Here is a 13,940-nt window from a genome sequence, read left to right as displayed (position 1 = left end):
AGCTTCCCCGGCACCTGGAGGAAGCTGTCTATCTAGACCCGTTCCAGTCCGGCTTCCGACCCGGTTATAGCACGGAGACGGCTTTGGTCGCGTTGGTGGATGACCTCTGGAGGGCCAGGGACAGGGGTTGTTCCTCTGCCTTGGTCCTATTAGATCTTTCAGCGGCTTTTGATACCATCGACCATGGTATCCTGCTGCGCCGGTTGGAGGGATTGGGAGTGGGAGGCACCGTTTATCGGTGGTTCTCCTCCTATCTCTCTGACCGGTCGCAGTCGGTGTTGACAGGGGGGCAGAGGTCGTCCTCGAGGGGCCTCACTTGTGGGGTACCTCAGGGGTCGATTCTCTCGCCTACCCTGTTCAACATCTACATGAAGCCGCTGGGCGAGGTCATCAGTGGTTTCGGGGTGAGTTATCATCTGTACGCTGATGACACTCAGCTGTACTTTTCCACCCCGGACCACCCCAACGAAGCGGTCGAAGTGCTGTCCCGGTGCCTGGAAGCCGTACGGGTCTGGATGGGGAGAAACAGACTCAAGCTCAATCCCTCCAAGACGGAGTGGCTGTGGATTCCGGCACCCCGGTACAGTCAGCTGCACCCGCAGCTGACTGTTGGGGGCGAGTTAGTGGCCCCAAAGGAGGTGGTTCGCAACTTGGGCGTCCTCCTGGATGGCCGGCTGTCCTTTGAGGAACATCTGGCGGCCGTCACCAGGAGGGCTTTTTACCAAGTCCGCTTGGTTCGCCAGTTGCGTCCCTTCCTTGACCGGGATGCCTTATGCACGGTCACTCACGCTCTGGTTACGTCTCGGCTGGATTATTGCAATGCTCTCTACATGGGGCTGCCCTTGAGGTGCACCCGGAGGCTGCAGTTAGTCCAGAATGCAGCTGCGCGAGTGGTAACGGGAGCCGTTCGAGGCTCCCACGTAACACCACTGCTCCGTAGTTTGCACTGGCTTCCTGTGGTCTTTCGGGTGCGCTTCAAGATCCTGGTTACCACCTTTAAAGCGCTCCATGGCTTAGGACCCGGGTACTTACGGGACCGCCTGCTGTTACCGTATGCCTCCCATCGACCCGTACGCTCTCACAGAGAGGGCCTTCTCAGGGTGCCGTCCGCCAAACAATGTCGGCTGGCGGCTCCCAGGGGGAGGGCCTTCTCTGTGGGGGGACCGGCGCTCTGGGACGGACTCCCCCCCGGCTTACCTCAAGGTCCCGATCTTGGACCTTCCGTCGTGAGCTAAAACATACTTATTTATTCAAGCAGGACTGGCATAAATAGTGATTTTAAATTGGGGTTTTAGAGATTTTAAATATTTGTAAATTTTTAAATTATCGGCCATTTATTAATAGTTTCTTTTAATTTCTTTTAATTGTATATACTCTGTATTTTATTTCGGCTGTACACCGCCCTGAGTCCTTCGGGAGAAGAGCGGTATAAAAATCTAATAAAATAATAAATAAATAAATAATAATAATAAGCTCAATCGGGCTTTTGAGCACATGCGCTAAAATAAGCTATCCCTGAAAATATTTTTGATATACAAACCAGCACAGTTGATAAATGAATCGTGTGGACAATTAAGCAAATCTAGAATTCCCTCATTGAATTTGCTTGCCAGAAGTCAACTGGGTAAAGTCATAAATGGCAATCATGTGACACCCCTCCCAAATGCTAAAACCATCATAAATACATACTGGTTGCCAAATACCTGAACTTTGATTGTGGATGGAAATGCTGTGATGGTCATAAATATGAGAATTAGTTGTAAGTCACTTTTTCAGTTCTGTGGAAACTTTGAACAGCTGCTAAACAAATGATCATAAGTCGAAGACTCCCTATATAGCCCTTCCTTTCAAGCAATGATCTGAATCTAAGGCAATTCTCTAACATATAAAGCGGTTAGAAAAAGCTGCTCTAGAACCTGATAATGGTTCATTACTATGAAATTCATCCAATTTACAATTTTGAGAGCTTCTTATATATAGCTCCAAGTTAGCTAGCTAACTATACCATGAACAGGAGCTACAGGGTCATAAAGAAGGAGTGAGTGAATGAGTGAGTATGTATACATGTATGTATGTATGTGTATGTATATCTGTGTGTTTATACATATATATATATGTTTTTTGTGTGAGTGCTTGGAACTTTTATGACTGAAGATCCCCAATACTAACCACAGTAAATCCATATAAATAAAATAAAATACAGGCTATTCCTACACAAGGATAGCTCACTGAAATAATTTGCCAATTTTTCTTGTCATCCATTCCTAACATTCTTACAAAAATAATAAAAAGCCTTTCTACTCTTTTGTCCAGCAGAACAAAAGTAACACTTTGTGCTGATTGATAGCAATAAATATATCTTAGATGTTATAGCTGAAATACTTTAAAAGGCATTTATGACCATCTCATTCAACACATCTTTATTTCATAAATTAAAAGAGAGGTATCCAGCTCACAAGAATCTTCAATATCAACACTCAAGCTCAATCAAGTTAGTCTTATTATCATACCTATAGCACGGAGATAACAGATTGATGATTTTCAGCTTCCAATACTTGAATACAGATTTAATAGACATTTATAGAGGGAAAAAAGCAGTATTTCAACATCTGGTGTTTTATAAACTTACGAACCTCACAGGATGGCTATGCCTGAAATTGCCTTCAGAGTCCCAATTACTCACAAAACTGACAGAACACATACATCCTTTGGGGCAAGAACTATCAATGACCCATTTGTGGATTCCTCAAGCAACGCCTTCAGAGCAATCTAAATAGACTGTCCCAATCTGATTTGGCCCTGGCATTTTTTTTTCTTTTTTTCATTTCTTTAATTGCCCTTGCCATTTTGCTCATTTGCACAGCAGCCTGCAGTGCACTGATCTGGGCCAAAGCAAGTACTTTTCTGCAAAGAGCTGACAGAGAACTATCCTAAGAGTCTTTCTCCTAACTCATATTTTTGTTTGTTCATTTTATAATAAATGGAAATATTTCCTTTAAAAGATTGCTAATAAATTTCTCAAGTCCACTAAATAAAACATTGTTTTATGGAACAGATTTGTTTAAGTATTGCCATGTTGGTTCAATGCATAATTCCATAAGTTATTTTAGATGCACATTGTTCTGATCAATGGTTTTAATTTCTTCCTTAACATAACATCTCTCCCTTGTGTGGCATTGACACATCTACCAAGTTTAGATTTTCATCTAAGAGATATATCTCACTCCTTCAGTGACTTTATAACATGTTGCTAGGTAACAGTGCACACAAGTCAAGTTTGAGGACCTTTTTGTTAAAGATACTATAAAATAAATGCTTCTGTCCTTTTTGCATGAAAGATCTCATCTGGGTCCTTAGTATTTCTGTTTGCTAAACACTACAGAACTGCTTATCAATTTCTGAATTTAAAAAAAACAGGCATCAAAAGAGAAGATATATTCAGTTTTCAGTCCCTCTTTTTCTCGCTCCCTACAAAACTTAGTTTTGCATCTATTTCAAGCTGTAGTATTCATTTAATTCATATAAGACACAACCTAATGTCATATATTTAATTTATGACATGAACTTAAAACAATATAATCTAAAATATTGGGTTAGTACAGGGGTCTGCAACCTTAAACACTCAAAGAGCCATTTGGATCCGTTTCCCACAGAAAAAAACAACACAGGGAGCCACAAAACACTTCCCTTGCTTGATTATTTCTTGAGCGGCCACAAAACTAGCATATGTAGTTGAATTAAATGTTCTGTTTTTTCTGAAACTTCTCTTTTCTTGGATTTATCCATGGTTGGCCTACCGGGGGTTGAAAAGTTCAATAAATCGTGCTGGCGGGTGTCACACATTGGTGGTTGTGACACATATTGTTCTGTCCTCCCTCGCCTCCGTATGAGTGATGGCTTAATTAGCAGGCACTATCAGCTCTGGCAGCAGAATAGCCAGCGACTGCCAAGAGCCTCCGTTATCTTCCACGACGCTGGTGAGTCACCTAGAAACAAACTTCAGCTCTTAATCAGTGGATTTGCCTGTTATAAAGAGACACAGCAGCTCTCGCTGCCTTTTATATCCTGTGGGGTGTGGCTCCATGACTCAGCACTTCCTGGGCCTGCCCCACCCTTGCTTCTGTTGTTCCCTCCTCTCCTGCCTATGAAACCTAGGGTTCAACCAAGCCTGATTGCCGTCAGCTGGGTCTGCAGGCGTGGCGTGGGGGGGGAAAGAGTCAGGGGACAGAGGCCTCGTTATCTCCTCCACCTGGCCTGCTTCTGGCTCCTGGAGCTGAGCCAGGGAAGCCGGTGCTCCCAAGGTAAGTCATGACGGCCCTTCCCCCTCACTGTCCAAGTCACTTTCTGGCAGCAGGCCCTGCTCCAAGTCACTTTCTGGCAGCAGGCCCGGCTACAAGTCACTTTCAGGCAGGAGGCCCGGCTCAGGGGGCGCAGACACAACACATATTTTGAGTGACAGGGAGCCGCAGGGGTGAAAGAGCCACATGCGGCTCCAGAGCTGCAGAGCTGCAGATTGCTGGCCCCTGGGTTAGTATAACAAAGAAGGTAAAAATTGATTATAGGTTTTCCAATCATGCTTTTTATAATTTTGTGAATAACAAACTTAATGTCTCGAGATCCATCCTACCACTAAAAGAATCTAATGGCAAAGAAAATAATGATGAAACAGTTAAAGCAAACCTCTTTAACACATTCTTCGGCTCAGTCTTTGTCAACAGCAATGGTTCAAACCCGAAATTTCCCAACCGCACCAACAACGACCTAACTCATATAGATTTCACTGAAGAAAATGTTGCAAAAGCTCTTCGCAATTTAAAACCATCCTTATCTAAAGGACCTGATAGACTATGTGCATACTTCTTAAAAAAGCTTTCCACTTATATAGCAGAACCCCTAAGCATAATCTTTGAAAAAGCCTTCACGACCGGTTCCCTTCCCAAACTTTGGTCACTAGCCACGGTCATCCCTGTCTTCAAAAAAGGAGACCCCAGCTTAGTTGAAAATTACAGACCACTCTCTCTATGCTGCGTTACCTGTAAAGTTATGGAATCCATCATCAACCAATACATTACCCTCCACCTAAAAACAAACAGCCTACTCTCTAATAAACAATTTGGTTTCAGAAAAAAATTATCATGTAACTTACAACTTCTTCACTGCAAAAATATATGGACTAGTAATCTTGATCAAGGCAAAACAATAGATGCAATTTACATAGACTTTTGTAAAGCTTTTGACTCAGTGGTACACGACAAACTTCTCCTCAAACTAAAATCCTACGGCATCTCCGGACCCCTTCACAATTGGATAACAGCGTTCCTGTCAAACAGACAACAAATGGTCAAAATAGGCAGTGCCCTATCAAATCCTGTTCCTGTCAATAGCGGCGTTCCCCAAGGCAGTGTTCTTGGACCAACACTCTTCATATTATACATTAATGATCTCTGCGACCATATTAAAAGTAATTGTGTTCTCTTTGCTGATGATGTCAAACTATTTAACACTACCAACAATACAGCTATCCTTCAAAAAGACCTTGACTTTGTGTCAGAATGGTCAAAAAGTTGGCAACTCCAAATCTCAACCAGCAAATGCTCTGTCTTATACATTGGAAAAAAGAATCTAAACACTAAATACAAACTCGACGGACACTATCTTACAGATGACCCCCACCCTGTCAAAGGCCTGGGAGTCTTCATATCCAATGACCTAAGTGCCAAAGCCCACTGCAACTACATCACAAAAAAGGCATTAAGAGTTGTAAACCTAATCTTACGTAGCTTCTTCTCCAGAAACACTATACTACTAACCAGAGCTTACAAAACATTTGCTAGACCAATTCTTGAATACAGCTCACCTGTCTGGAACCCATACCACATTTCAGACATCAATACAATTGAACGTGTCCAGAAATATTTTACAAGAGTTCTCCACTCCTCTGAATATAACAACATACCTTATACCACCAGACTTGAAATCTTGGGTTTAGGAAACTTAGAACTCCGCTGCCTTCAACTGGACCTGTGTTTAACTCATAGAATCATCTATTGCAATGTCCTTCATGTTGAATACTACTTCAGCTTCAATCACAACAATATACAAGAGCAAACAATATATTTAAACTTAATATTAACCTCTCCAATATTGATTGCAGAAAATATGACTTCAGTAACAGAGTTGTTAATGCTTGGAATATACTACCTGACTCTGTGGTCTCTTCTCAAAGTCCCCAAAGCTTCAACCAAAAACTGTGTACTATTGACCTCACCCCTTTCCTAAGAGGTCTATAAGGAGCATGCATAAGAGCACAAACGTGCCTACCGTTACTGTCCTACTGTTGCTTCATGCTTATACTTATGTACGGTGTTATGACAAATAAATAAAATTAAAAAAAATAGGTATAAGCCTGGCTTTAAAAAAGATCAACATCTTAAGAGAAATCAGTTACCTTTCTTATAAATCAGTATGCTTTAACAGAGGAAAATATCAACATGTTTCTAACTGTCCCTAATATATACTTATAATAGTTTTTCTCTAAGTATATTTCACTATGGAATTTACTCTTTGCAGGCATTTTATAAGTCTGTACCTCAAAAAAGCTAAAAAAGAATATTTCATTAATTCCATCATTTTCATGTTTCTCCAAACTGCATTCATTCAGTTTCTTTTATTCTTGGTTTTTTTTCCCCATCCTTCCATCCTATATTTATTCCACCCCAGAATAAAAGGATTAAGAGCATATTGAAAGACTCAACCAAATTCCTATGTGATCACCGCTACCTTGTGTACTTGGCAGTTACTGGGGAAAGAGCCTTCCCAGAATGCTGAGGAATGCTTTCACTACAAAGGTTAGCAAAGCACCTACTCAGATGTCATTTTTCAAACGTCAGGCAAATAGTTTTGTAAGTTCTTACATCCTGTAAATCAGTTTAAGCTGTTTCATTTTGCTAGTTGTTTCTATTATATATTTTCTGTTTTCACTGCATTTTTGAAGTGCTTTAAACCACCCAAAGCATTTTAAATGATCAGATTATAAATATAGAACAGAACAATCTTAATAAGGCAAGGAAGAAATCATTAGTCTCTTCAGCCAAGCAAATGGGAGAAAGCTGTTCACAGTGAAGGAGCTGAAGACTGCAGTTACCTATGTTTAGCAGTAGCCCATAGAAGTAGAAGAGCTTAGATACTGCGGATCAAACATTTCCTTAAGTCTACCCTGAAATGTCCATTTTTACTATTACTGCTGAAAGCATTGCAATTTTTCTTCCCTTGGTGGTAAGAAGACTCATGAAAATGCTTCTTATAACCATCACTTTATTCTGCAATTGGGGGAGAAAGGGGAAAATATCCCATACTGTAGCTCCCTGAGAAACTTTTCTCATCCTCAGGACATAAAACTGCATTTTAAAGTGAATTAGTAGATATAAAATATCAGTGAGGAATTACTAAGGAAAGGGTGGTATACGTTCTGCTGATCCTTCAGTTCATTTAGCACTCGCATTTACTGAGATGCAATGCGCATAGGTGATCAATTAATGTCCATTGAAAAGGGCACTGTCAGTCTCCAAAAGGCTGAAGAGCTACAGATCACACTTCTCAAACATCTTTTCTCTATAGCAACTTCTGAAAATTCTTCCGCCTTAAATCACAGTAAAATAGCTGCCAGATTTTAATTTTTTCTTTCTTTAGTAAATGTTGAGTGAGGGAGTAGTAAGGAAAACCCTGACCGGAGCACAGAGAACATTATAGCTCTTTTTAAAGTAACATAAATGTGAATTAAAAGTTCTGAATGTGTCAAAAAACAATGTATGCACCTTACAATGTACAATGTACAATGTTCTAATGACAGATATGCTGTTTGCCATCTGCGATATCCTGACTTATGTGTCAGTGATCTTTCTGGCTATAGCTTCAGGATTCACCTAAGATTATTAGCATAAGTGCTGCTGTGTTGTTATAATGATCAAGAATAAAACTATTTGTTTTAAAAAATGCTCAGATTCAAAAGCTAGAATCTATCCATTGTTTCGTTTCCAAAGCAGTATTACAGAGTAGCCTAAGTCTAAGTAACTAGCATGATTAGACGCTGTCTGAACCCAGTTGAAATTGTACTACTGTACATCATAACCTCAGTAATGTCTGCAACAAGATTCATTGGGATATTAGGAAATAGGTTTTTTTTAGAGTTGCTTCAACCTGGACAAGTCTATGCTCCCATTGTAATATGACCTTTTACATATAAAAAATTAGGAGCAGATAAAAGTCAATTAAAGCTTACCCAACCAGTTTCAGAAGTGAATTAGTTCAACTTTCAACACCGAGGAGCCAGCGCAAATCCCGCTCCTGTCAATAGCGGTGTCCCCCAAGGCAGCATTCTAGGACCAACAGTCTTCATATTATACATTAATGACCTCTGTGATTGTGTTCTCTTCGCCGATGATGTTAAACTATTTAACACTACCAACAATGCAGTTACCCTTCAAAAAGACCTTGGCTTTGTGTCGGAATGGTCAAAAAGTTGGCAACTCCAAATCTCAACCAGCAAATGCTCTGTCTTACACATTGGAAAAAAGAATTAGAACACTAAATACAAGCTGGATGGTCATTACCTTGTAGATGACCCTCACTCCGTCAAAGACCTTGGAGTTTTCATATCAAACAATCTAAGTGTCAAAGCCCACCACAACTACATCGCCAAAAAGGCTTTAAGAGTTGTAAACTTAATCTTGCGTAGCTTCTTCTCCAGAAAGATTACACTACTAACCAGAGCATACAAAACATTTGCTAGACCAATTCTCAAATACAGCTCGCCTGTCTGGAACACACACCTCATTTCGGACATTAATACAATTGAGCGTGTCCAGAAATATTTTACAAGAAGAGTTCTCCACTCCTCTGATCACAACAAAATACTTTATGCTACCAGACTTGAAATCCTGGATTTAGAAAATTTAGAACTCCATCACCTTCGGCATAACCTAAGTATAACTCATAAAATCATCTGCTACAATGTCCTTCCTTTTGAAGAGTACTTCAGCTTCAATCGCAACAATACACGAGCACACAATATATTTAAACTTAAAGTGAACCGCTCCAATCTTGATTGTAGAAAATATGACTTCAATAACAGAGTTGTTAATGCCTGGAATGCACTACCTGACTCTGTGGTCTCTTCCCAAAATCCCCAAAGCTTTAACCAAAAACTGTCTACCATTGACCTCAGCCCATTCCTAAGAGGTCTGTAAGGGGTGTGCATAAGACCACCAGAGTGCCTACCGTTCCTGTCCTAATGTTCCCTTTGATTGTATCCAATTCGTATGGTTACTTCATGCTTATACTTACATACACTGTTGTGTTTGACAAATAAATAAAATAAATAAAATAAAAAACAAAACAAAAACTGCAGGGTAAAGTAGTTTCCCATTGGTAGGAACTTTTGTTTTATCCTATTTTTAAGTTATCCCCCTTTTCAAAAGCCAAGATATCATGGTGCCTTGACTTCTTCCTATCCTCCTCTTGAGGAATAATTTCACTACAATTTACTTTTTTTAAAAAAAAAATGAAAATGGGGAAAGTCAGCTGAGATTCATTGTCAAAAAATAGGATAGGGACACAAAAACACTCTTATCACTTCAGGAGATGAACAGTGAACACACCGAGGTTCATTTCCAAAACACCAAATATTTGAAGTGTTTAATAAAGCATCATGCATTCCTATATGAAACTGCCCTCCTTGTTCTTCTTGGAGTAATACTGAGATTTAAATTTAGCTATTCTGTGAATTTTGTACTTCTTCAAATGTTATGATAAAATTCTTGGTGATACAAGCTAAAGTGCTTTTAGATGCACAGTGTAGAGAACCTTTTGGGCACAAAGTGTCCACAGTGCACAGCTACCAAAATAGTTATGTTAGTTGATAGGATCAGTTGTAGACATCCATTTGCCAAACAACGAACTTTACTCCTAAAAAACTCTTTCTTAGTGCTGTGGGATACTGGTGGCATCCAAAGGCAATCCTGAAAATAATTATGTATGCATAATGCAAAATTTCATTATGCATTTAAATGCATTATTTTGAGGGAAAAGAAGCATTTAAGACATGGGTGTCCAATATTTTGGCTTACCTGGGTCACACTGAATGAAAAGTAACTTTTTTGGGCTGCATATAAAATACGTAATAAAGTTTTATACTATAAAATCATATAATGTTAAAAAGTTTGTGGGGCCGCATTACTAGCTGTCTAAGCTGCATGAGGCATCCAGACCACTGGTTGGGTACAGGTGATTTAAGATGCCTGGAAATATATTTTAATATCTTGAAGAGGCTATAATTTTCATGGTATAAAAAAAACCATAAGAAAATGACCCAACCTAAAGAGAAAAAAGTTTGGTTTATCCTTACCTGAAAGTTTCATAAGAAAATCTGAAGCCATCTTGACTGATATATCCTGACTGAAAAGTGCTGATGCTGTATTGGTCACAAAGTCAATGGAGTCTTTTAGCTTTGTACTGTTGGCAATTCTGTCAACAACATTGAGGGCTGAAGAGGGGCTAGGGGCACTGCTGTCATCTTTGGGTTCTTCTTTGACTAGCAGAGGTGGGATGGTAGTTCCCACCTGCCCAAGTGCATCAGGAGATCTAGAGGCAGCAGTAGTCCCTACATGGTCTGTTCCTCCATCTACCTCCTGACCCATTCTGGAGTTGTCACTCAGTAGTGGTGAGACCTTGACATCCATTTCTGGAATCTCTTCCTTCACTTTGGCTTCTGTCCTCAGAAAGTGTTGGTGGCAACGCATGTGGAGTTTCAGACTGAAATGGCGAGAGGAAGTAAATGGACACAGCTGGCACTGAAATGTCTCTCCCCGGTCCTGGTGTTGGTGAACCTAATTCAGTAATAACAACAACAGGGATAACAGCATATCTCTCAAATAAATACAAATCCCTCGTTAAGATCATAGAGATCTGGAAATGAATTGTATAGATAGAATCTTACAAGGACTGTGAGAAAGTAGAAAAAGAGTCAGTAGAAGAGATGTATATTCAGTAAACTGACATTCTGTATATTCTGTATTACAATTCTCATAAGATTCAATTGACAAAGCCATTGATAAGAGATTATTGGAGTTATCATCTAAAATACATATATAGATCATCAGGCTAGTTATCACTTACTGATTTATCATCTTCCTTCCTATCCTAATTTTTCTTTCTTATAATGTTCTGTACATTTCATTTGAGGAACTCAATGATTTTAACAGAGAAGATCAGCCTACAGAGCTCAAAGTGGCTGTCCTTCTATATATAAGAATTTAATTATGAATATTTGGCTATATGAACATTTGCCCAAGAATCACTGAATAAAAATCATCAAATTATTAACCACCATGCTGCAAAGCTCATTGATTCCCAAGTTATATCCAAAAACAAGTATTTCCTAGGATGTGTATAATATACCTGTGTCCGTGTACACACATACACGCACATACATATCCATTTAAAGACACATTATTTGATGATTGCTAAAAATTAGTAAATATTTTTTTCAAAGATAGTAGTAGTTAGATTATAACATCATAGAGTTGGAAAGGCAATTTAGATACCAAGTCCACTTCTTTGCTCAATGTAAAAATTCACATTAGAACCATCTTGAGAAACTCGCATCTACCCTCTGCTTGAACAAATCCAAAGTGAAACCCAATATCTCTCAATTCTTCTGGCCGATAAAATGAATTTATAACAATTACATTATAAAAACTACACTGCTTTTCATTAAGAGTTCCTTTAAAATCCCCAGCAACAATTTTAAATTTCTTAAATAACAGAATTTACCAGCCTTACCTTCATATGTGACTTCAAATTGTCTTTTCGTGCACAACGAAATGGACACAAGGGACACTGATGACTTTTTAAGCCTGTATGGATCACCATGTGCCGTTTCCAGTAGCTCTTCCTTTTTATAACCAAACCGCAGATTGGACATTGGAAAGGTTTCCCACTTTCTTCTTCTGAGGCTTAGAAAAAAGAAAAGAAAAGAAGGAATTTATCATGAATTTATTTCCATTTTACAGTTTTTCAACTTTATGAAAAACTGAGTATTTTTTATATTTGCCTTTGGATACAGAACTTTGAAGCCACAACTTTATATATATTATAATCTTTTAAATCTTATTAAATGCAGTGGTCCTTTAATCCCCATTTTTCTGACATGGAAAATCAAATGGTCCAAAAAAAATCCCAAAACCCAACCCAATACTAAAGAATACAGGAGAGGGCCCAATCATACTTTGGACAACCAGCAGAGGATGCTACTGTTCTTTACCTGTCTTATAATTCACAGCTAATTTGTCAGGTCTTGATCTATGTAACATTACAAAAGTGCCTTTTTTCACTTCAGTATTTGCAACACACCAAGAAACAATAAAACATTATTAGGTACCCCCAAATCTGACTTAAGATCAAAGTTAAGATGGTGATATATTCCACGCCTAGTATCGAGAGATTCAAAATCACTCTTGATGACTGGTTTCATTCTGAAAAATCTAAGACTTCAATTTCACATCAGACAAAGGTATTAGTTAGTTTTTGTTCAACTGTTTTGTCACTGCAGTAATGATACAAAAATTAACTTGACCAACACAACACAGTCCAAAAATCTGCTCTTTATGTACATATAAATAATTTATTTTAGAGTAACTTAAGCAAGTTAAATTTAGCATCTCTAGCTAAAGGGGAACGTATAGAGTGCTGCTTCTTTTTCATGGACAGAGATCGTAAAATCATCAAAGAAGATTAATATCAGAGGAAATTTTCTTCCTCCTCTTTGTTGGTTTATTGAAAATCTAGAATAGAATCCTGCAAGTTGCCCCTTATCTAGTAGGGCAGAAGATTCACTTCACCCAAATTAAGAATTCATTTTTACATTTTAATATAATGAAGTCTCATCTACACTAGTTTCTACAACAATGCCTACATTGTCAAATTTAATCCAGAATGGTATTCTACGTACTTCCTGGATAACTTAAAAGTAAAGTTCTTTGAAGATATTCCAATAAAACTAAAATTGAAGTGTGTGTCTCTAGTTTATTACAAAGCAAAACTGGAAATTTTAACTTTTTTATCTCACATACAAAGGCAAAAGAAAACCATGATATGCCTTTTCTTTTAGCCTAGGTCAAATTGTGATTTTTGACCCATATTGAGCCCAATACATCACAAATGGATTGAATTAATTAGTGTATAATACTAATCTAGATTGTAGTATAAGCAAGACAAGCCATAACAACTAACAGGCTCAAGGTTGACTCAGCCTTCTAACCTTCTGAGGTGGGTAAAATGAGGACCCAGATTGTTGGGGGAAATATACTGATTCTGTAAACCACTTAGAGAGGGCTGTAAAAACACTATGAAGAGGTATATAAGTCTAAGTGCTATTGCTATTTAACTGTAAACTGCAATGTAATCCGATTTTGACTTAGTATGTGTGAACCCATCTCTTATGGAACAGTAATGAGAAAGTTGATGTATAATATTGATCTCTAATAAAATCATCATGAAAACATCAAATGCACATGGAATGTTCAGCACTCTTTCTCTCAGTTGTTATAAAATTTGGGTGTGAATTTGCTGTAAGATTTTGCCAATTCACAGAGGATTTTATGCCATTGTGTAATATTGTAACATAGTATCTGGGGCCAAAAAGAGTTGCTGATTTATGCATCAATTAACCATTTAATTGGGCACGTTCGAATTACATGAATCAAAATAAAAAACAGGAAAAAAAAATTCCAGACTCTTCTTTCAACAGGTTGATTTGTATATTATTATGATAATTTATTTCTAATTCTATTTCTACAAATAGAACCTATCTATTAAGTTTTGCCTTTATATATGAGACTGTTAGATGCCACTGCTGCAAATGTTATCAAGGCAAGAGATAGTTT

The 13,940-nt window shown here is 38.5% G+C and overlaps 1 protein-coding gene across 4 annotated transcripts in view; it reads right to left on the bottom strand.

Annotated features, from left to right (window-relative positions):
- ZNF827 (zinc finger protein 827) overlaps positions 1–13,940 on the bottom strand; it is a 147,602-nt gene that overhangs the window by 74,349 nt on the left and 59,313 nt on the right. For all 4 annotated transcript variants that reach the window (XM_058192656.1, XM_058192653.1, XM_058192655.1 and 1 more), the window contains exons 3-4: positions 11,839–12,011; positions 10,403–10,883 (exon numbers count right to left, since the gene is read on the bottom strand). In XM_058192656.1, coding sequence (XP_058048639.1) covers positions 10,403–10,883; positions 11,839–12,011 — 654 coding nt within the window. The remainder of the gene's footprint in view (positions 1–10,402; positions 10,884–11,838; positions 12,012–13,940) is intronic.

Source organism: Ahaetulla prasina, chromosome 8 (assembly GCF_028640845.1).
Source record: "Ahaetulla prasina isolate Xishuangbanna chromosome 8, ASM2864084v1, whole genome shotgun sequence".
Lineage (NCBI taxonomy): Eukaryota > Metazoa > Chordata > Lepidosauria > Squamata > Colubridae > Ahaetulla > Ahaetulla prasina.
Note: the sequence above shows the minus strand (reverse complement) of the source record. Positions and strands in the feature narration are given on the sequence as shown.